Source organism: Lynx canadensis, chromosome B1 (assembly GCF_007474595.2).
Source record: "Lynx canadensis isolate LIC74 chromosome B1, mLynCan4.pri.v2, whole genome shotgun sequence".
Classification (NCBI taxonomy): Eukaryota; Metazoa; Chordata; class Mammalia; order Carnivora; family Felidae; genus Lynx; species Lynx canadensis.
Genome location: NC_044306.2, coordinates 194,032,811 through 194,057,325, shown reverse-complemented (window position 1 = coordinate 194,057,325; position 24,515 = coordinate 194,032,811). Strand labels below are relative to the sequence as shown.

Genomic DNA, 24,515 nt, shown 5'->3' with positions numbered 1-24,515 from the left:
CTTTCGGCTCCCAGTGTGGACTACAAAGCTTCCTCCCCACAGAATGACTACACAGACACCTTGTCTCTCAAGCTGCAATCTGGAAGCTAACCACCACTCTCCCTGCAAAGCTCTAGAGACCTCTTTCACCTAAGCTGCTGCCCTGGGGGTCTTCTCCAACCCTCCTCCTCTAGTTTTAAATGAGGTAGTTCTTATTTTTCTTCATCCCACTCAACAAAAATTTGGCCTTTACGGTTTCTTATTTGGCCTACAAAACAGCATAAATAAGAAGAAAGAGGAACCAGGCCAGGGACAGAAGCCTAAACTCCTTAGCTCCCTGTGGACAGAGACATTCTGACCAGTGGTTCCATCCCCCACGTGCTTTTGGCATTCGTGGAAAAGGATGACATGAGGCAAAGGGCACACGGGAGGCTCTTGTACCAGTGGCCAGAGGCAGAGCCACTGTTCTAGAATGCCCAGAAGCCACCTGCAATCACCTAGACCAGTTGTTTGGGAAAAACTCAAGCCTAGAAAGCAGGTTTTTCCCCCACGCACTCTCACCAAAAGGAAATGCTGAGACACCATCAACAGCTGCCTTAACAACATCCTGACGGTAGCTGGTAACCAAAGAAATGCTAGAAAGTTCCAGAAAGCAAAGAGCAGAGATGTGTGAGAGGAGCGCTCACCACCAGCCATCAGGGGGCACAGCTCACAGCTCAGAACAGAGCCCAGGCAGTGGCAGAAGGTACCATTGGAGCATTTAAAAATAAATGGACCAGAACAACTCGCACTTAGCCTTTGTCCTTTATGCCTTTTCAAAAACGTAAAATGTACTCAACTGACATGAGTCCAATGGGATAAAAGAGGAACTCAGAAGATAATTATTAGAAATTAAAAATGAACATCTATATCTCAAATCACAGGAAACTATCTTTAATAGATTTGAATGTATCTGTTAGGAAATGAGAATAAAAATGACATAACGAAAAGTTTAAGTCAAAAAGGTAAAGAAGAAGAGTACCTGGGTGGCTCAGTCCATTAAGCGTCTGACTTTAGGTCAGGTCATGATCTCATGGTTTGTAGGTTCCAGGCCCACGTCGGGCTCTGTGCTGACAGCTCAGAGCCTGGAGCCCGCTTAGGATTCTGTGTCTCCCTCTCTCTCTGCCCCTCCCCAGCTTGTGCTCTGTCTCTCTCTGTCTCTCAAAAATGAATAAACATTAAAAAAAATTTTTTTTAAGTTAAATTAGAAAATTAAGGAGACTCCCCAATGCAGAAGGGAAGAATTACTAAAAATAGATTGAACAAAATAAACATAATTGTTTATTTATTTTAATGTTTATGTATTTATTTTGGGGGGGGGAGGGGCAGAGAGAGAGAGGGAGAGAGAGAATCCCAAGCAGGCTCCATGCCACCAATGCAGAGCCTGACACAGGGCTTGAACTCCTGGACCGTGAGTTGAGCTGAAACCGAGGGTCGGACACTTAGCTAACCAAACCACCCAGGTGACCCCCGTATTTTTCATTTAAAAAACATGCAGGGAGCCGGCTAAGGCCAGTCCTTAGTTTTGAAGTTTATTCCCGTTGCGGCAGGGAAGACTGATGTGGAAAACAAGCTGTGCGGTGTCTAAAAAGCCACCTGGAAATGTTCTCACATCCAGGAGTGATAACTGGACCGAACCTTCATATCAAAAGTTAAAGTCATCCTACTTCTTATCCTTTCTAGACTTCTTGCAAGTAGAACGTACAGAACATTTTCCATGAGGTGCACTGTTTGATCCCACTAAAAGGTATCATGCAATAGCTTCGCCTAAAAGCAAGATAAGAAGAGTAAGAGGGGCGCCTGGGTGGCTCAGCCGGTTAAGCGTCCGACTTCAGCTCAGGTTACGATCTCACGGTCCGTGAGTTCGAGCCCCGAGTCGGGCTCTGGGCTGATGGCTCAGAGCCTGGAGCCTGCTTCCGATTCTGTGTCTCCCTCTCTCTCTGCCCCTGCCCCATTCATGCTCTGTCTCTCTCTGTCTCAAAAATAAATAAACGTTAAAAAAAATTTTTAAACAAGAGTAAGATCCTGAAGCCCGACAGATCTGAGTCCACACCCCTGCTCTGCCCACTCACAAGCTGTGTGATCCTGGCTAAGTGAGTTCCTCTCTTGGAGCCTCTATTTGCACATATGTAATACAGAGGTGATGTCCACCTTATAAGACACTAGACAACATCAGTAAGATTTTTTTTTTTTTGCATTACCAGTGTAGGTTTGAACTGGACCAACCTTTTTGGGGTGCAATTAGGCAACATCTATTATAAGCGAAAATTCATAATATCATGTTGACTTGGCATTTCCATTTCTAGAAGTATATCCTCCATACATACTTGCACATTTATGAAGTAATTAAAGTGACATACAACAGTGTTTGTGTTAGCCAAATGGTGGAAATGAGCTAATAAGCACTGGTCTATTTTTACAGCAATAAAAAAAGGATGAAGAATTAGATCTTCATATACTAATATAAAATAATGACCAAGATGTATGTTTAAGAAGAAAGCGTTGGGGCTCCTGGGTAGCTCAGTCAGTTAAGTGTCCAACTCTTTTTTTTTTTTTTTTAACGTTTATTTATTTTTGAGACAGAGAGAGACAGAGCATGAACAGGGGAGGGGCAGAGAGAGAGGGAAATACAGAATCGGAAGCAGGCTCCAGGCTCCAAGCTGTCAGGACAGAGCCCGATGCGGGGCTCGAACTCACGGACCGTGAGATCGTGACCTGAGCTGAAGTCGGACGCTTAACCGACTGAGCCACCCAGGCGCCCCAGTGTCCAACTCTTGACTCAGGTCGTGTTCTGATGGTTTGTGGGACTGAGCCCTGTGGCAGGCTCTGCACCAAGAATGGGGAGCCTACTTGGGATCCCTGTTCTTCCTCTCTCTTTGTCCCTCCCCTGCTCTCTCTCTTTCTCTCTCTCAAAATAAATAAATGAATAAACCTAAAAAAAGCGAGGTGCCTAATGATATGTTATCATTTGTGAAGAAAAGACACAAATGTCCTTTTGGCTTGTATAGGTAGAAAATAAATCTGAAAAAGACACAGTCACACAAATAGACACATAAGACTGAGACCAGCGATTGCCTGTAAAGAAGCTAACTGGGTGGCTGACAATCAAGAAGGGGACAGAAGCCTCACATTGTGTATCTTTTTGTACTTTGATGTTTTGAGCCATGTAAATATGTTACCTATTCAAAAAAATGAAGTATTTTTAAAATTCAGTGAGATATTGGGACAAATCAAAGCGGAAAACACCAGTAATTGAACTGAAAAATAAGCAAAGGCAGGGGCACCTGGACGGCTCAGTCGGTTATGCGTCCGACTTCGGCTCAGGCCATGATCTCGCGGTTTGTGAGTTCGAGCCCCGCGTCGGGCTCTTGCTTGCAGCTCGGAGCCTGGAGCCTGCTTCGGATTCTGTGTCTCCCTCTCTCTCTGCCTCTCCCCTGCTTGCTCTCTGTCTCTCAAAAATAAATAAATGTAAAAAAAAAAAAAAAAAGAAAAAGAAGACAAAGGCAAAAACAGGAAGTTCTTTGAAAAATGGAATAAAAATGTATAAAAGGCTATGACTCACCAGTGATTAGAGAGACACAAATTGAATCATGTTTTTTTCCTATAACGTGTCACACTTGTTATGATAAAAGGTTTAATAACCACAGTTGGAAAATGTGTGGGTAACCAAGCACTTTCTTGTCCTAATACTGGGAGTGCAAATGGGTATGCAAATTAGAGAACAATTTGGTAATATCAGTCAAAACTTTAAATACACATACCATTTGCCACAGTAACTCCTCATCTAGAGGTTCCTCCTGTTGGATTTACTTGCTCAGGAACATAAAGCGAAACATTCAAAAGTGGTCTTTGTAGCAGTGTTTGGAGTAGCAAAAAGACCGGATAACCCAAGCATCCACCAAGAACAGTGAAACGCACTGTCTAATCAGTAGAGCACTACAGCAGTTACAAGGATGAGGAAGAGACTAAAAACTATCACCAGAGGACAGAATAAACACAACGTGGCTTACTCATTCAATGGGACGTTTGCACAGCTCAAATGAATGCATTAGAATCGATGGGTTTCAACATGAAGAGAAACCCAAAACTTAACAGTGGGTAAAAACAAAAACAAAAACAGAGGCGCCTGGGTGGCTTAGTTGGTTAAGTGTCCGACTTCAACTCAGATCATGAACTCGTGGTTTGTGAGTTCGAGCCCTGTGTCGGGCTCTGTGCTGACAGCTCGGAGCCTGCAGCCTGCTTCAGATTCTGTGTCTCCCTCTCTCTCTATTCCTCCCCTACTCGCACTCTGTCTCTCTCTCTTTCTCTCTCAAAAATAAATAAAGATTAAAAAAAATTAAAACAAAAACAAACAAAAAACACCCCCCCCCCAAAAAAATAAGCAGACAGAAAACAAGACACACACAAAACAAAGCTCTCTGAGTATGTGGAGTGAGTAACATAAAACCATGCATTGAGAGGAAACGAGTTTCTGTGGAGAAGCAAAGGAGGGAAGGCAGGAGGGGAATGGGATCAGCGACGGTACGTAAAGGGGATTCCGATTGTGTCAATTATGTTTTCTTTCTTTTATTCAAAACAATCTGACTACTTATTCAATCTGGGAGCATAAGAAAACTACCAATGTTTCATGATTTTTTTTCTGTACTTTCCTGCATTTTGTGAAGTTAAAGAGAAATGAAATGGATGTCTAGAATAATCTATCAGCTATGTTAAGTTGAAAAAGCAAGGGGCTAAGAAAATGTTGAATAATTCCTTTAAGAAACTGTGTGTGTGTGTGTGTGTGTGTGTGTAAAACATTTTGTGGATGTTTATTTCCAGAGTGCAGAACACAGCCTTGTACTTGATAAGCACTCATAAAATACACACTCACTGACTGACTGAATGAATGAATGAATGAATGAACAGCTGCATACAAAACTTGTTAACAATCCTTACCTTTGAATATTATTTGCCTTTTTTGTGTACATATTGCCTTTACATTTAAAAATAAATTTAGCTTTAAATTATTTTAACAAATACTGGGCCTGACAGTAATGAATATAATTGGCCCCATGTAGTGATTTAGATTTAATTCAATATTTATTCCTTCTCAGTTCAAGTATCTCCAGGACTCCTTGTCACCTTTAGTCTGAATCACATATGATGTTCCTCAACCTCAAGGCCTTCACAGATATTTAATTCCTGTTAAGTTTGAAAATCCTGTTGGCTAAAACATTATAAACTTGAGTTTTCCCAAACAAGCAAAAAAGCAGTAACCTTGGAAATAAAGTATTAAGTCTCCGAAATATATATAGCTATCATAAAGCCCATGCACCTTGAATTCTACAGGAAAAATGGAGTCACCCACTGCAACTCAAGTGTATAAAGTGAAGCATTAGGATTCCAGAAAGCAGAGCTGCATTAACAGCTGATAACGCAAAAACAAAAGAAAAAGTTGCATGGGGCACCTGGGTGGCTCCGTTGGTTGAGCATCCAACTTCAGCTCTGGTCATGATCTCTCAGTCCGTGAGTTTGAGCCCCGCGTCGGGCCCTGTGCTGACAGCTCGGAGCCTGGAGCCTGCTTCGGATCCTGTGTCTCCCTCTCTCTCTGCCCCTCCCCCACTCATGCTCTGTCTCTCTCACTCTCAAAAATGAATAAATGTTAAAAAAAAAAAGAAGAAGAAAGTTGCAAACCTGACAGTAAGGGAAGTTATAGAAGAAAATTTCAAAGGAGAGCAACACACTCTAGAAAGACACATGGCCCTGAGGGTTTTACTGTATAATAATAGCTCAGCGGTATCATCATGACACCAGTATTTCAAGAAACTACACATAGCAAATACTCAATCTTTGTCGAGTAAATAAACTTGGTAGGGAAGGAAAAGTATGATCTTTTTTTAAATTCAGAAATCCCAGAACAAAAGCAAGATACGATGAAGGATCTCTGATGTGCCAGGCAATGCTGACATCAATAAGTTTATCATCTAGGACTGCAAACAATCACAAGACAGTGTTAAACACGTAACACAGTGAGAAAGTGATACAGAGATAGTACAGACAAAATAATGAGGTCAGAGGTTCCAGATTTCCAGAACACAAATCGTGTGGGGAAGGTTTTTAAAGAAACAACAGGACTTTGCTTGGAGGCATGTGGAGGGTGGGAGGGAAGAGAATGAGGTGTCTGATCTTGAAGGGGCTTGGGGCCTCGCATCAGGCAGGGACACCAGTGAACAAAAAGCAGATAGAGAGGAATTATCTCTGAAAATCCCTTAAATCTCTGGCCTCAACCATCAATGCCAGTTTTTCTTTTAAGCGCTGATGGAGGCAGTAAGTCCTTCAGGTGAAAACTACGTGATGGGGTTGTTGATTGGTGGAGAGACACAAACATTTCTACCTTTTGTTCCTTTGCAGAACATATTGTTGAATCTTCATGAATTAAAGTGACTCAGATGTATGTATAAACGCACAGTAGAGACTTGCGGAGCTAACTTCTCCTTTCCAGCTGACCAGATTACCTCGCCATCAGTTCCTTTCCTCAAAAACATGGCTGTTCGCTGTCCTTCACCATGAAATGACCACCTCTGCTGGATAGACTGCCCCCCCCCCCCGCAACAGTTCACTCATCGACTTCCCAGGTGAATACGTTGGCTAGGCCTGTTGCAACAAAATACCACAAATGGAGTGGCTTAAACCACAGGAATGTTTTGTTTCACAGTTCTGGGGGCTGGAAGTCTAAGATCAAAGAGCGGACAAGAGTATGCTCCTTCTGAAGGCTCTAGGGAAGAGTCTGTTCTCCATCTCTCCTAGATTCTGGTGGACTCTTGGCTTGTGGCAGCATCCCTCTGGTCCTCACATGACACCCTCCCTCTGTCTATATCTGTGTCCAAGTTTCCCCTCCTCAGGACACTAGTCATATAACTTTAGAGGCTCATCTTAACTCCTGGCATCTGCAGAAATCTTATCTCCAAATGCGGTCACATTCTGAGGTACCAGGGGTTAGGACTTCAACATAATCACTTTGGGGCAGGGGGAACAATTCAACCCATAACACCCAGTTTGTTCCCAAGCTTCTTTCTACCTCTTTATACGTGTAATAAGTTCAATGTGTAATTAAATATTATACAAACTGAGAAAATATGCACATAAAAAGAATTGAGCATAGAAAACTAAATGTTCTATAAGGACTTAATAAAGACCATTCAATTGGATGAAATTATGTGTGAGTAAACTTTAAAAGTCTGGGAAGAAAAAACAAACTAAAAATACACAACTGTGAACTCTAAGTGTTTTCTCTGAATTCAAAGAAATCAAAACAAAGAAACCAAAAATTATGGAGGATACATTTTGGCTGCTATTTATACCAGAAACACTAATCAGGAAACTTCAAACAATTAACTCATGATAAAAAAATTTTTTTTCAGTCTTGGCTCTACATCAAAAGGTTGGGGAATAAATGTTTCCAGTTCCTTGTTTAAAAAACCTTTCTAGTTTGGGCAACACCCAAACAGGAACAGGTATGGAAAGATGTCCATGAAATATATTAAGTGAAAACGTGCAGTTACAGAATATGCAAGGTATTCCATTTTGTTTCTTAAGAGTTTTGAGAGTTAGGGGCGCCTGGGTGGCTCAGTCGGTTGGGCGACCGACTTCGGCTCAGGTCATGATCTTGCGGTCCGTGAGTTCAAGCCCCGCATTGGCTCTGTGCTGACAGCTCGGAGCCTGGAGCCTGTTTCAGATTCTGTGTCTCCCTCTCTCTCTGCCCCTCCCCCGTTCATGCTCTGTCTCTCTATGTCTCAAAAATAAATAAACGTCAAATAAAAAAAATTAAAAAAAAAAGAGTTTTGATAGTTAATAGTATCAAAACTTTTGATACTTGAGAGCATGTTTGCAAATACTACTGAAAGGGCTGGACCCATTATGAATGAATAAATGAATGAATGAATGAAACCAGACAGTGATCATCAATGCTGTTAACATCATAAAAAGAAAGACAATCAGACAGATAGTATCCGTATCCATACAATATCATCTATAAATTGCTTTTGTGCCCCAAATGAACTTGTATCTGATCTTTATGAATACTGGTTTACAGGAAATGAAGAGGACAGAGAAACATGTTAAGAACACCAATGAAAATGGAACCAGTCAAGTTCAACCTGTAAGAAATACTAAAGGAAAAGTAACTAGGTTCTTCAGCAAACAAACTGCAAGGAAGAAAAAGACATAGAGGAGTATCCTATAAATTCAAGAGACAGAAGGAGGGGCGCCTGGGTGGCTTAGTCGGTTAAGTGGCTGACTCTTGATTTCAGCTCAGATCATGATCTCACCATTCGTGAGTTCGAGCCCTGCATCGGGCGCTGCGTTCACAGTGTGGAGCCCGCTTTGTATCCTCTGTCTCTGTCTCTGTCTCTCTCTCTCTGCCCCTCCCCAACTTGCTCTCTCTCAAAAATAATTAATTAATTAATTAAGAAAAGAAGATTTGACTGTTGTATCACCTTGGAAAACTGTTTGTTCATGTGATAGAATAGTATACAAAAGCAAGAATAATATTTACAACTACATGTAACAATCTGGGTGAATCTTACAAATAAAATGTTGAGCTGAAGAAACCAAAAACCAAAGTGGCCATACTGTGTTGCATCAGGAATAACTAATCTATGCTACTGACAGGCAGAAGAGGGGTTACACTTGGGATGAGTTGGGGGACAATGAGCAGGAAACAAGACAGGGTTCTTCTGGGACCTTGTTCTTTTCCTTGATCTGGGTGCTAATTACACCGATGTATGCAGTCTGTGAAAAGTCATCACGGTGTAGATTTAGGGGCGCTTTTCTGTATGCATATTATGCTTCAACACAAAAAATGTTTTCAGTAATTTTTAAATTAAAAGAAAGATTTTGATTTGCTAGATATGGGGTGGGACCTAGGAACTGGCGTTTCTAATAAGCTTCCAGGCGATATGGAGGCTCTTGTTCCAAGTGCCATGCCTCTGGTAGCACTAAGCTAGGCCACTGGTGTCCAAGTGTAGCTGAGAATTTCCAAGAACAGGCTCAGTGGACAATGCATCCTCCCCATGGCCTCCTTCCTGTAGCTTAGGTCAGGGGGACAGGTTTACTGAGCGATGCTCACCCTTCACTGTCAGCAGATCCCCATGCAGATGTGTTGGCATCTCCCCAGGCTGATGGCCTGGCCATCTCTCAGGCAAACAGGGCTCTAGCCTCATATCCAGGCCACATCCTATGAGCCCCGTCTCAACCTGCATCACTCAGGCCTCTGCCTACACACCTGGGACGTTGTCCTCTGCTTCTAACCCCTCCACACCCTTACGGCTCAGTTCAAATGCCACTTCCTCCATGAAGCCTTCTGTTGGCCCCATCGTGACTAAGTCTTCCTCTGGACAGCCAAGAGCCCACTGTTGACACTTGACACTGATGGAGGACAAGCATGCCCTGCATAACAACAGATGGCGGTCTCCTCACTCAATGTTAGTCTTTTGAGAACAGAGAAACCCAGTCTATACTATCTCTGCCAAACAGCAGGATTAGAATGTGAGCACTTGAAATCAAACAGTCAGGTTTGAATCTGGTTCCATTTTTCAGAAATATGACCTTGGCCACATTACTTGATATTGCTGAGACTCTGGGGAGGACTAAAGAAGTCTGTCATGGGTGTGTGTGTGTGTTGAAAGGTAGCCTTCGAAAAAGACATGCCCAACTCTCGACCCCAGGAATCTGTGAAAGCGACCTTATTTGGAAAAAGGGTCTTTGCCGACCTAATTAAGTTCAGGATCTTGAGATGATATCATCCTAGATATAGGGTGATCCCTAAAGCCAATGACAGGTGTCCTTATAAGAGAAGGGAAGAGGGAGCCAGTGACACAGAAGGGGGCCATGTGAAGACAGGCAGTGATTAGAACACCTAGAGCCACCAGAAGCCGAAAGAAGCAAGAAGGATTCTCCCCTAGAGCCTTCAGAGACAATGTGGTCCTGCCGATAACCTGACTTTGGACTTCTGGCCCTCAGAAGTATGAGAGAATAAATTTCTGTTGTTTTAAGCCACCAAGTTTGTGATAATCTGTTATGGCAGCTTTACGAAACCAATACAGTTGGGGGTCAAATAAATACTCGTTCTTTTGTCCATGTGACCACCCCAAATCTGACATTAACTTAAAAGCTTTTAATGAATATGAATTTTATACACTCCTATCTTACTCGACACACACCTAGCACTTACTGTGTATGAGACACTGTCCTAATTGCTTCACAAACATGATTTATTTAGGAATTATGTTGCCCCCAAAAGTACCTTGATTATTCTCTCCCTTTTACAGAGGGAAGACTAAGGAACAGAGAGTTTCAGTAACTGGCCCAAGGTTACAGAGCTAGTAAACAATGGAGCCAGGATTCAAACCCAGGCAGTGGCTCCAGGATGAGAGTTCTTCACCACGGCTCAAGTGTAGGGCTCCTTTCCGAATCTAGATTCCCATCAAGCAGAGGATACATGGCAGGCCTGCTGGGCCTCTTGTCTCTGCTGCTAATGTCCGTGCTGCTCTGCGGTTCTGACCCGGCACTGACTTCCCAGCACAGGCCGCACTTTACAGCTGCTTCTCCAAGTGCAAATTTTAGGACTTCTCTCCCGCTCAATGCCTGTGGACAAGTGGTATTTAATACCGCACCAGCTTCATCCAGCAGCTGCTGGGGTGGCCTATCTTTATTTACATGCATACTTAAGCTCTCATTTCCTGCATGTACTTGAAGGCTTCCTAAAAGGACATCATCGCTAGAGACCAGAAGTGTAGGAAGATTTTCTTCTTGTGTCTTTTGTGGGACTGGCACACATTTCCCCGAAGAGCAGAGCCTGCCTCTTCTGTTTACACACAGAAAGTCAGCAGCACGTTCCAGCAGCACTTTGTAGACAAGGTTACTGGAATATATAGTCAACCAGACTAGATTTTCAGGTTCGCGCAAAAGCTGTTCTATGAAGCAGAAGACGTGTAGAATGGATTAGAGTCGTGCCCATGATAGTCTATGGATGTGTCGCCTCCCACCCAAACCCTGCCCCACAGGTCGCTGGGGACATGTAAATGCAATCTGTACAGCAGAGCTCCTCCACAGAGGCGACATGGTGCAGCACGGTGAGGTGGCAGGCAGGGGGAGGAGGACAAGTCATGAGCCCTGGGTCAAATCCTGGGTTAACCACTTACCTATCAATGTATGTAACCTTGGAACAGTCCCTGAGTCTCCTGAGTTTCTGTTCAGCAAATACAGGCAGTGACTATGAGCCTGGACAACAAAGCCAGCCTACCTGGATTCCAATCTTACTCTGCCACTGACTAGTTGTGTGATGCTGGACAAGTCAGTTATTCTCTGGACCTCAGCTCCCTTTTCTGTAAAATGAGAAGAGTACCTAGCTCACAGAGTTACTGAGTTGTTCAAATCCCAGAAAGTGGGCACATCATAGCTGTTTGCTCTTATAAACGTTAGGATGGAAAGCGATGATAGTTGTAGACTGCCCAATGTATTGAATGACGCCAGGAAGGAAGGATCACTAGATATTAGTTCTTTCCCTCAATGACCTTTTTTTATGGCCATGCCCGTTGCCAATACAAGTCATGTGATCGAAAGAAGACAATGCCAGCTTTGTCTGAATTAAGTAAGAACACACAGGTGTTGGATATAATACAACATCCTGATTCCCAGTGGACTTTGGCCAAGACACAACTATTGGGCCGTCCACCCAGCCATCCTCTTTCCCAGGAAGCACCACCCTACCTGTGATGCCACGGGTAAATTGACGGCTCACGGCACAGGACCATGAGCTGTGATGCTGGCTGGCCACTGTTATTCAGTGGGTCCACGGTTGGTCACTGGCCCAGGCAGGACTGGAATTGGGGCTGGGGACTTAAAGAGAAGAACTCCCAACCATTCTCCAGGAAGTTGGCCTGAAATCTATGATGCTGGCATCCTGGTTCTCTGCCACGAGTAGGGCAAGAGTGGAAGAACCCAGAGGGCGGGGGACGGGAAGGCGAAGTATGAAGTGGCTGTGTGCAGAGAAGAGTCAAGTGGGAGGCAAGGAGGCCCCAGGTGAGACCTAGTCTTTGGTGGGTGGGTGCCACGAAGAAACCTGGAGCCTGCTGATAAGCTCTTTTTTGACTCCTTCAACTAACAGGTTTCTGTTACCTGGAATGGAGGGAACTCCCATTCACTAGAACAACCTGCCGGATCTCAGATGCACTCTTTCCTCCTCCCGTGCCTCCTGCTCACCCAGCTCCAATCGGGCACGCACCAAATCCCAGGCTCAAATCAGATTAGCCCAGAACGCTGTTAGAAACAGGTCAACCGGCCTAAAGTCTCATTTAAAAATACACCAAAACAGAGCAGAGAATAATTTTAGAGACTTTCTATAAAAATAAAAGCAGAGAATGCTTTTTTTTTCCACTTGCTCCAATAGAATAGCTCTGATCTGGGTCATGATTTATGCCAAATTCATCACAGACACATGAAACTGAAAAGGCACTAGTCAGCATCCACACCAGATGATCGTCTGCAGCACACGCTTTTAGTGTGTAAAAATTACCATTTTTTATAGTGACCCGCAGACACTTTTATTTTTTTTTTTTTTTATTTTTTTTTTTTTAACGTTTATTTATTTTTGAGACAGAGAGAGACAGAGCATGAACGGGGGAGGGTCAGAGAGAGGGAGACACAGAATCTGAAACAGGCTCCAGGCTCTGAGCTGTCAGCACAGAGCCCGACGCGGGGCTCGAACTCACAGACCGCGAGATCATGACCTGAGCCGAAGTCGGCCGCTTAACCAACTGAGCCACCCAGGCGCCCCAATTTTTTTTTTTTTTTTTTTTTTTTTTTTTTTTTAACCCGCAGACACTTTTAAAGCACTTTGGTAAAGTAAAATTCCACAAGGTAGGCTGTGGAATATAGGAGAAATAACTATTCCTGGAGACAGGGGTTTCTCAATCTGCCAGAGGATGGTTGTGTACCTTGAATATATCATCTCCTTCTGACTTAAGCTTTCCAATCTCTAACGGTGGGTGTAATAGAAATAGAAATAGAAAAAAAATAGAAATAGAAATAGAAATAGAATAGAATAGAATAGAATAGAATAGAATAGAATAGAATAGAAATAGGACCACCAGTTACCACCATCATCTACCTCCCAAAGTTGTTGGGAGAGTCAAATGAGCTAACACTTAGCAAAGTATGCCTTACAGCAGATACTGGGGACAGCAGGGAAGAACAAAGAAACAAAAACGGATGTGAGTGTTTTTGTGGAGGAGTAAAGACCACTCAGTAGACAAGCACTGCACCCAAGCCCTGCCTTCTAGACCCCATTCTGCTACTGTGGGGCTTTACCAGGAGACACAGCCCGCTAAACTTCACAAGTAATGGAACTAATTCTTACAAGGCAACTCCATGGAGAATATTCCTCATAGAGCAGCAGCAAGGACATTTTAATGATCCCTCCTGGAGACATCCTTTTCCCACGTCCCTTTTCGACACCAATCTTGGCATTAAATTTGGTCAATTCTTCCTCTCAAATAATATTAATAGCAGCTACACTGATTGAGGATTTGTATCTATGCCTTTCAGCCACAGTTTTAAACATAGGCTTTACATACGGCCTCACAGACAAAGCTATAAAGCAAGGTATGATTACAGTCATAATACGTCTATGACAACAGAGGTTCTGAACATTAACTTGGCCAAGGTCATTCGGTAGGTAATAGGCAAGAGTATGTTTGAACCAAAGTCCTTTGAAATGAAATCAATGAAATGGATCCTGCCTCTGTTTCCCCCATTACCTTTGCCTTGTGCTAAGTTAGTCCATTATTACCTCCTTCTGGACCTCTACCTTCCTAATACGTCTCCTACCAGCCACTATCAGATTCTTTTCCCAAAACTCAATTCCCCTTCCACCCTGGCTCACAACCCCTAGCAGGTATATAACAGAAAGCAGGGGCTCTCAATAAATGCTTGCCAAATGAGTGAAACCTTTGCTCATGCTGATTTAGGTTCCTTCTCTCTACAAAACTCCCCAGCCTGCCAGTCAGGGTCCTCTAGCTCTGGCTCTCTGACCTTCGCAGACTTATTCCATGAATACCCACCTCATGGGTCCCCCATGAACCAAACCACTATCTCCGCCACTCCCTGGGCATGCTATTCCCCATGGCTAGAACACCCTTCCCTCAACTCCCCCTGGTCATCCTGCCATTGACACCCTTTCAAAGTTGAATGAATGGACAAGTGACTCCTCCCAAATGTAAGCCATCGCTCTCTTCTTAGTGACTTCAAGCCTAAGACTCAGTATCCTTCTTGAAGCTTCAGACCAGGGCAGGTATTTATGAAGTACCCACACCAGGTTCTTGGGCATATTCTGTTGTGGCATATGGCAGTTACCTGTATTTCTGGTCTGCCCAGGAAGTTAAGTAGGCCTTTGTCTCAAGTCCCAGCTAAACAAGACCTTCCATCTTGTATTTATAAGGCTACAACCCAGGCTTTGCTTTAGAGAGTTACAAATGCAAAATGTAGTATGCTGTTTTGCTCGGACACAGGAGGTAAAGTGGAAAACTTCCCAGTCCAATGGCATGAAAAAAGGGAGCCCAGGCTGGAAGGTCCTCCTTTCTCTCCCACTCCTGCACTGGACCCTGACTCTGAATCTAAATCACTCTATTCTTGGGCGCCTGGGTGGCTCAGTTGGTTAAGCGTCTGACTTCGACTCAGGTCATGATCTCACGGTTTGTGAGTTCGAACCCCACGTCAAGCTCTATGCTAACAGCTCAGAGTCTGGAGCCTGCTTCAAATTCTGTGTCTCCCTCTCTCTCTGCCCTTCCTCTGCTGGTGCTCTCTCTCTCAAAAATAAATATTAAAAAAATTTTTTTAAATAAATAAAAAATAAATCACTCTACTCTTCCAAATGAAAGAGTATACCTAGGGGATAATTTTTTCTGCGAGGATGTTATTTTATAGAAGACCTGTCCTGAAGTCATCTGTTTTGGTTAATGCCTTACATTAGTTAAGCTACTAAATAGGATTCCTTTTCTCTCTCTACCTCTCTCTCTTTCTCCCACTGTTGTTGTTTTATATCTTCAATTATGAAGACACCTGCCTAAGATCTGGTGCTCATGCAATGCGCTGGCCCCGGCAGGAAAAAATGTGTCTCGTATTTGTCCTTTATGTGACAAAGCACCTAATGGACACTTTGAGACCATTATGAGATCTAGTAACTAGATGAAAAAATTTAAATAATGGGGTGGTGGGAAAAAACCAACACTCCATGATGTCACCTGTGAAATTCAATATAATATTCTTTAAGGAACCTAATGAGTTTTGTTTTGTTTTGTTTTGTTTTGTTTTGTTTTGTTTTTTGAAAGGGGCACTGCTGGTCTGCTCTGATCTCCTGTTGAGACTTTTGGGAATTTCTTCTTCCAAAGTAATAAGTATTGATGAAGGTCAAGGGACAAGCAAGGCTAACACCCTCAGATTACAGCAGGATTTAAATTCTTCAGTCGCCTTCTTCTAGACTAATAATGATGCTGGAGTTCAAAATCTTAGAATGCATTGGAAGCAAAATGCCATTTGACCTGATTGTTTGAATGAAGACTTTAAAAAATATGGCTTTCCCTTGCAAACTAAGTGCGAGGAAGCTGCCCTATGAAATCTAGAGGAAGCAAAATAAAGCAACATATGGAAAGAGATTATAGGATTAACTAATTACGTGATATGCCTTAATAACACATGGATGCTTCACAATCTTTTTGAAGATGTCACTATAAATTCATATGAAATAACTGAATTCTATTCCTTTTCATAAAAAGCAAAGAAGCTAAGACTAAAAACGCTAGTAGGTATTTGTTTATTCAATAATATTTACACCAACGCTACAAATAAATGAAAAGGTATCTACTAAGAATAGTGAACTTGTATCCAATATTAATAAATAAACTGTTTTCTACTTCTGTCTTTTGGATTTCCAGATTTAGTCTCTTAAGCAGGGACATAAATAGTAAGTAGTATTTGTTTAGGATTCTCTTCAATGACGATAGGGCCCAGAGTGATTTGTTTCATTGAATTAAAACTTAAACTAACAAAAAATTAAGAACTACACTTCGAACTGTTTCAGTTACTTAATCTAAGATAAATAAATGAAAAAAATTTATTTTTTTTATTTTAAAAAATTTTAGTGTTTGTATTTATCTTTGAGAGAGAGCGAGCATGAGCAGGGGAGGGGCAGAGAGAGAGGGAGACACAGAATCCAAAGCAGGCTCCAGGCTCCGAGCTGTCAGCACAGAGCCCGACGCGGGGCTGGAACTTATGAACTGAGAGATCATGACCTGACCTGAAGTCGGATGCTTAACCAACTGAGCCACCCAGGTGCCCCAATCCAAAACAATTCCAATATAAATGGGTCTTAATGAAAATCTACCAATGCCCATAATACAAACAAGTGTTAAAGTCCACTAAATACATTCTCTTTCCCTCTCACCCTCTCTCCATCTTTCTGTCTCTGTCTCTCTCTTTCACACACACACACACACACACACACACACACACAATTCTCTTATGAACAACAGCTAACCAGTTAAGGAAGATGATAATGATTACCACAAATTTTTAATTTGTATATTGTGGTAATAATAGTGTTCAAATCTTCTTAGTTTAAAAAACAAGCCTAGAAGAGATCTAATATTAAGCCAATAAATATTTAGACTGCCAAACCCTAATAGCACATACTTCCCATAGACCATTTAAATCTTCATAATCTCATTCCTGAAAACACATACCCGCAGATTTCTGAGTACAGGGAGTAGGACAAACACAGCGGTCCTCATGAAGTGTGAGGCACCATGCCATCAAGGCTCCAACAAGGAGCCATCCCTCCTTTCCTCACACGTAAGGTCTTGGAACTGAAGCAAATAGTTACTCAGGTAAACACACTGGGCCAGGCCTGTCTTTGTCCTAAGCAATGTGAAATTGCACTTTGTGGTGGGTGGAGGAGAGGCCAATTTGTAAGTGCAGGTCTAGCCACCAGAGGTAATTATTAACTTATTTGATGTCAAAGAATTTGCATTTTTACCCTCATTTTTACCTGCAGTTTGCACTTGAGAGTAAGTCATTGCTCTAACCAGGAAGGAAAAAAAAAAAAAAGAGGGAGGGAAGAAAGATCAAGAATTGGAAAACCAACTTAGCAACATAGTTTGATTTCATTTCTTATAATCATATTCCTGACAGTCTATTTAAGCTGGTGCAAGTTTTCTTAACTTCTGTCTCAATACTTTCTGCTCCTGTGCAGTCCAATCACTTTGAATCTCATGCTTTAAAATGCTGAGTATATTACACACTTACTATATCGTTATTAACAAACAATATCGTGTGCGCACACGGCAGCGTATTTGGGGACAAGTCCTCTCTGTTCTACGCAACGGGCACTCACCTTCGGGGAAATCATTGGGCTGCACCACGCGGAGGAAGATGTGCACGATTTGAAAGAGACCGCCAATGGGCCCAGCTTTGTAGGAGTCTTTGGTCTCATAGTTCGTGGCAGGCAATTCCAATTCCAAGACCTCCGTACCCTCTGTAGATGACCGTGATCCCAGGGAGAGGGTATTCCCGCAGAGCTCCAGCAGCAGCAGCAGGAAGCCGAGGAGGAGGGCCATCGCTAGCAAGGTCCCCCACGCATGAGGTGGAGCTGGTGGCCTCCTGTCTCAGAGGTTCTGGAAGCCTTGGGTGAGATAGGAGCCTGCGTTCCTTTTCCTGCGCGGAGAGCCCGGGGTGTGAGGAGTCCTCCCTTTCCTGGCTGGGCTGGCATTCAATGAACTGCGTCCAAGGGCCTTCTGTGGGTGTGGGTCTGGCTCCGTGGCTCAAGGCACCATCCCTGGTGGGAGAGAAGGGCAGCAGTGACTTGGCATGCAGCCTGCCCGCCCCAGGACCTTCCCCGCAAAGCTTTAGAGCCAGCACTCTGCCTAATCCGCGGTGTGGGAGGCAAACGCAGAGCCTGCTTAGCACTGCTGGGGCAAGAAAGCCAGAAGGTCCCTCCCCAGGGGCCAGACGCAGAACACAGACCTTTTATGGGTTCAAGAAACACCCTATGGTGTAGAGAAGGCTTAGAAACTGACACTTACCGGCCACTTACTATGTTCTGGACAATGTTCTACGTGCTGTGCTGGCTGGACCCCATTTACAGATAAGGAAACAACCACAGAGAGGACTTCCCAGGGACTTGCCCAAGGTGACGGCTGTTTTAACGGTGGGGCCACGGTTCAAAACCAGGACTTTGCCTTGAAAGCCCAAGCTCTGAGCAGGACACCAGGACACCTTTCCTAAAGAGCCCTGTGTCTCAGGGGTCCAGAGGCCTCCTGCCATAGACTGTTTTTCTCCAGGCTGCTGTTGCTGTCCGTACCTCTGGAGATTCATTTTCTCTGCCTTTTATTCTACTCCTTTGCTCACTGACCTTATTTCAGGCATCCCCCTCTCCAGCCCACCCTCAACCCAAACTAGAAGGCCTCAAGGGCAGGAACCAAACTCTCTAAGGCTGGATGACACTGGAATCTATCTTTCTAACACGTCCACTGGGTAATCGTGATGGAAACTTCTGCCGCCAAGTCACTACCTGGAAATTGGGGGTCCCAGTGATGAGAGACAGGGCACCCGCCCCAAGGGTCGGCGGGAGAAATGAACAGGAATTCTAGAAGCAGCTACCAAGCCAGTGTCTAGTGAGGGCACGAGACCTAGAAGGTCTCCAAAGTGGACCCTGTCCCTTTGTGTTTCTGTCCCCAACCGTGAACGCGGGACAGGGCACAGAGTCAGACGCAGTAAGTGCTGCAGGATGTAAATCAAAATGATGGTGTGGCTGGTGCCACTGCGAGGAACTAGGAGCACCAGAACAGAACCTACCAGAAGACCTGGGATGCTGTGCTCGTACTCTCTGAACTGGGGTCAGGAACACCCTGATCGCGTACCATATTGTACATTAGATACACACTTAGTAACTTTCAGAGTAAGGGCAGGGTGCTCCTGAAACACCGTGAGAGGGTGGAAGGGGGGTCCAGACAGTGACGCGTTGCACAAGGGGCCAGAGGCCCCACTGCCTGCATTCCCCCAAGTCAAAGAAAGCTCCAAACAAAGGTGGGATTTCAGGAACTCTCTGAGTGTTCTGAAAGATGTTAATTCGAATTTAATCCCCTGGATGTTGCCTCATCTTCTAAGCCCCGTCCCACTCCAGTTACTTCTGCACAGAGCTCCCAACAGAATGACCCCAAACACTCTCTCTATCTAATCACGGGCTGCTCAGTCCCTCTGGCTCCCGGCACCAACCGGGTTAACCCCGTATGGGCTTCCGCGTCCGCGCTCCATGGCACCCACGGGTACACCAGGACCCTGGTGACTTTGCACTGGCCCTTCCAGGCCTGGCTGCTGCAGGCGCCCCGTCCTCGGCGCTGCAGGCTCTAGCCTTTCACTGGTCCTGACTGGAAGCCACCCGTGTGTACGCTCAAACACGGGCCTGCTCTGCGCCACCTTCCCATCGTCTCCAGAGAGGACAGATGAGAAAGACACGAAGCAAGCTGGCCTCTGCAGGTCACTCTGGGCGGGTCTCCAGGGCCACCCCGCGCGGGAGAGAGAGGGGAGAGGAGACGGTGTGTGTTATTCAGGCTGGCCGCCGTCCTTTAGACCAGCGGGCAGGCATGCACACACACACACACACACACACACACACACACACTACACAAAACATCCACATAACACACACTAACACACAGATACATCACACACTGATACACTACACATTCATACACCACACATACGCCTACCACACACACTAACACGCTCCATACATGCCCGAAACTTACATACGCACAGCACACACACTCACCACACGCCCATCTTATCTTGTTTGCAGCTAAGGGAGGGGCAGGGAGCACAGCAGCTGGAAGGATTAGAGGCTCAGCGGGTAAGAAAAGCTGACTTCCTGGCGAGGCCACCACCGGGCCTCAGCCAGGGAAGGAGAGAGACGGCAGGAGGCCCTAGGGAGAGCTTGGAAGAAACAGTCTCAACCTTCCTCCTGAAAAAGCGGGGGAAGGCAAATCGCACATGAGAGGCGGCCCCACTCATTGCTGTGAGGCTGGAAGCACCAATCAAGCCAGCCAGGACCGCGGCTACCGTCCAGATTTCTTCACCCTTTGCTCCAAAGTGTCGTGCCATCCCCCTTAAGTGTGGGCTGAATGTGAGGAAAATACTAAAATCTCATGACTTAGGAAACCCCAGATAATTAATAAAAGTCAAGGCGAAAGGCATCTCGGCGGGGACCTCACCTGTTAAGCTCAGGGGGCAGCCAGGGCATCTCAGGGCAGCTCCTGGAACTGCCCGAACACACGGAGGCCAGCTCTCCCGGCCCCAGAGCAGCATCCCCACAAAATGGGGTATTTATATAAAATGCTAATTATTGGGCACATTGTCAGCAGCCATATCCAGGGCCTTGTGGTGGCATCTGTGGCCACACACCAAGTGCATTAATCTGCACTTCTAACACTCTTCCCGGTGACTGATTCTCAGCACAACTGAAGTTTGAGAACCAGCACTGTTCCCGCGCGCTTCCTCACCTAACTCGTGCCAGTTGGCAATGACGCCTTCCCCAAATGCCCTTCTTCTATTGCATTGAGCTGATCCATCCCAGCTGCTGTGTGGGGCCCCTGATTTACTCGTCTCTGTACCTCAGAGTCGGGCACACAGTAGGCACTCAGTAAGGATTGCTGAAATCCAGTGGTGAGGGGTAGAGGGAGAACTGACATGACACGGTCATTTTTACCTATTTCAAAATTGTATCAAGTGTTTATCGGTGGTCCCAAAGCCTCTGGAAGGGAGGTGTCGGGGTGTTTGTCGCTATTCCCACAATATATGCAGCAGATTGTCTCCTTGCTGGATTCACCCATCGCACAGCAACTGGTCTACCATCCAGGGGCAGTGCCTTCTGCTGGGACCCTCAACTTTGCAAGCCTTGGAAACTGTTCCCTCGGGGGCTACCTCCTCACACGGGCACTGGACCAATCAAGAAGTCGAATTCACCATTCTTCTGATTTATGGGGTGCAGATTCCTGGTGTCCATTGCAAATACACTGAGTTCAAACTGGAAAGGGGGCCCAAGAATGCGAAGTTGGAGCAAATATTTCACATGATTGTGAGCTTGGAGCCCGGAGGATGGCGCTTCCACAAAGACTGTTTGAAAAACAAATATGGTGGCCATCCACCTTCATTTCTTCTTCTTTTGATGGAGTTTCCTTCAAAAGGAGCTTTGTAGTAGGAACTGGTCATCTGGGATTTGGGGGAGGGATGAGCTGCTCAACTTCAGACTCCATCTTTGTGAGTCCTATGGGCAACACCCCTGGGTTTCATGGTGAGGTCAGTTGAGGTGCCCAAATTGTGCCCTGGGGGGGGTGCCTCAGACTCACCAAGCAGATGCTTACCCCTGGGCTTGTGCCTGGAGCGCACACTCACGCAGGGGCAGTTTCTAATTCATTCTAGACACGATGGCACAGTGTCAGCAGCCATATCCAGGGCCTTGTGGTGGCATCCGTGGCCACACAGCAATCAGGGGTCCTGTTGTATGTCCTGCATGAGCTCCTGAGCCTGGCTAGCCAGCCTCCTTGTCACTTCTCTAAGCTACCCAGTCCTCAGTCCCATTTCTGCTAAAATTACCGAGAGTGGGCTTCCGTCACTTGCAACAAAGCATCCTGCCCCTTAACATATCTGAGGTAGCTCTTGGTCCCCTGCAAAACCTTCATATTTGAAATGGTACCAATAAAATAATATTTGGTTTAAAGCTTTATTATGTTGATACACTTGCCCTTTGATACACTTGTTTGCTTCACGGTGCTGGGAATGCACAGAAATAGTCCACGGCAGAAATCATAAAGAAGTTCATTTAAAAAAAATCATGGGGCATATCAAGAAAACAAAACAAAACTAAAGGTCATTGCTGAAGTGACAACAGGCCTCACTTGAGACAGGGCAGGAGTCTCTGGTCCCCCTCACTAACCTTGCCATGAGAAGTTGCTTACCTTCTCAGTGCTTTCCTTTGCTCATCTGTAAAGTGGGGTTTTGAATGGTGTTGGAAGGTGAGACCCCGAATGGGTACAGCCCCCCGGCACACAGCTGCTAGTCAATAAAGGGTCCCTACTGCCATTGCCAGGATCAATCCCACAAACCCCACGGCGGCCCTGGGCTCACCCTGATTGACAGGACAGCTCCGAGGATACTCTCAAAAGAGTGAGAAAGTCTTTGAGCCACAAAAACGGCTCCATTTCGCAAGGTTCAACCTGACATGTGAAAGCAGATGCTTGAGTCTCCAGTGGGGCGTTCAAGGACCCCAGTCATTCACCTGCGTGTCTTCACAAAGGTCAGCCGCAGCCCACAGGCGGCCTGGAAAGCCTCTCGGGATCCGGGAGCCCGGCGGGAGAAGGGTCAGCGAGCCGCCTGGGGCTAAGGCTCAACCTGTTGCTGCAGGAAGCCTGGGGCGCCGGCTCCCCCCAGTCTTGCTCTCCAACCCACCGCCAGGCCGGGGCCCCTCCTGCCCTCTCTTCCTCCGCCGCAGGAGGCTCTCCCGGGCTGCGGGACACAAAAGAATGGGCTGCAGGGCTGGCGCGGGAAGCGAGGAGACTCAAGGAATCCGCCGCCGCTTGGGGGAGGGGGTTGCCGGAGTAACTTGGCTGCCGGAGCGCGTCCGCGCGGGTTCCCCGCCGCCGCCCCGGGGAGGCTGCATCGGGGTCGCCTGGGAGGAAGGGGACCGGGGCGGTGTGCCACCCCATCGGATCCCCTCCCTCTCGGCGCGGGCTTTCGGGGAAACTGACCTCGGGCCCCGCCTCTCCCGCACCTCGAAGCTCCTTCCTCTGTCCACGCTTCCCTTTGTTGTCCCAGCCGGCGCCGTACTGGCGAGGTGCGCCCGGAGCACGCAGCACCCAGTGCTCCACATGGCAAACGCCGTAGGTGCCCGAGCTGTGCACCCAAGGGGGCAGGGGGCTGCGTCAAGCCAGGGGTGCGTGCGCTCTCCCATGGGCGCGGGGAGACGGCCTCTCATTGCTCCCCCAGGGTCCCCCTCTTGCTGCGGTCCTTTGCACCGCGTACTCCATTTGGAAAAGCCAGAGGGAGGTGACCCCTTTCCATCCCCAGCAGGGAAGGCTCCGTGCCCCGCGACCTCCTGGCCACCCCCAGCACTCCACTCGCCGCAGAACAGCTCCCCAACTCCCTGACGAGCCTCCCCTCGGTCCTCCTCACTCTCTGAGAGCGAGCCCCCGGCCTCGGCGGTCCCGGTCCCGCTGGCGTGTGCCCTGGAACCCGGCGCGCCGCAGCCGCCGGCTCCCCTCCAGGGGATGGAAAGAAGACCCGCCACACAGCCACCCGGCAAAGTTTGCGCGCGTCCGCCCTCTGCCCGGAACTCCCGCTGGCCCCGGCGCCCGGACCACCTCGCCCACTTTGCAGCCCCCGGGCTTCCCGGCCGCTCTCGGGGGGGAGGGGGGGGGGGCTCCTACTACCTGCCGCCGGGCCAGCGGGAAGAGGAGGGCGCACAGCGAGCCTCTCCGGTCCCGATTTCCTGCCCCCAGCCTTCTGGCCGGGGGTGCGCTCGGGCCCCCACCGTCTCCGCAGACGCCTCCCGGGCTCCGGGATGAGGACGCCGCTACTCACCGTGCGCCGGGTCCTGCTCCCGTTTCGGCCCCAGCGCCGCCCGCCCTCCCCCCTGCGGCGGGGCTTGCCCGACTCCGGCTCATGAATGATTTATAAGCCGCTTGGGGGACCACCGGGACGGCTTCCGGAGTGGCCGCCCGGCTGCCCCGCTCTTCGGTCAGTCCCCGGGACGCGGCGCGCCGGGAAAGGCGCCGGCCCTGGAGGCGCGCGGGCGAGGCCCGCTGGGTCCGCGGGGACCTGTTGCGGCCTCCCCCTGCTCCCGGGCGGGCACTCGCGGATGGAGCCTCGGGAATGGCAGTGCTATTTTGAGCGTACTCACCCCCCAAGCGGGAGAGCTGAGCTGGCGGCCCGGTTCCCGGTCCGGGACCGGCTCGGGATTTTAAAGGTAGCTAACTAAGCCTGGGGTTCTGGACGCGCCCCGGACTGGGTCGGCAGGGCGGCTTCGCCGCGACGCCCCGAGGCACCCACCGGCCCAGGACTGCGTGCATTTCCTGAGGCGGGAGTCCTGCTCGGCCGCGCACGCCCCTCGCACAGCACCCACGCCCCCTTCACCCGGGCCGAGCCTCCGGGTGGAATGCAGCCACCCCGCGGAAAACTCCTCCCCTCTCTGGCCCCAGCTCGGTGGACCTCGGTTGACCCCGCCCCCAGCTTTAGATCTTCGATTGCCGACCCCCAACAGACCTCTTTTCTAATTTACCCAAACAAAACCCAACCCAAATCGTTTGGTGCGGTAGTCTGTACGGATCACAAAGCCTGGAAAACCCGCCTAAAGCTGTCCTTGCTCTCGTGTACGCATCTAGGCATCTGCTGTAGCACGAAGCAGGATGTAATTG

At 47.1% G+C, this 24,515-nt stretch overlaps 1 protein-coding gene across 6 annotated transcripts in view; it reads right to left on the bottom strand.

Annotated features, from left to right (window-relative positions):
- Positions 1-24,192, bottom strand: part of PROM1 (prominin 1) — a 111,538-nt gene extending 87,346 nt beyond the window's left edge. For 2 of the 6 annotated variants that reach the window (XM_030314169.1, XM_030314162.1), the window contains exons 1-2: positions 24,002-24,137; positions 17,444-17,884 (exon numbers count right to left, since the gene is read on the bottom strand). In XM_030314169.1, the coding sequence (XP_030170029.1) occupies positions 17,444-17,666 (223 nt within the window). In that variant the 5' untranslated portion in view covers positions 17,667-17,884; positions 24,002-24,137. Of the gene's footprint in view, positions 1-17,443; positions 17,885-23,531; positions 23,599-23,682; positions 23,727-24,001 lie in introns of those variants that run through there. The other 4 variants (XM_030314165.1, XM_030314168.2, XM_030314163.1 and 1 more) reach the window with 4 other exon arrangements.
- Between the last annotated feature and the right edge of the window lie 323 nt (positions 24,193-24,515).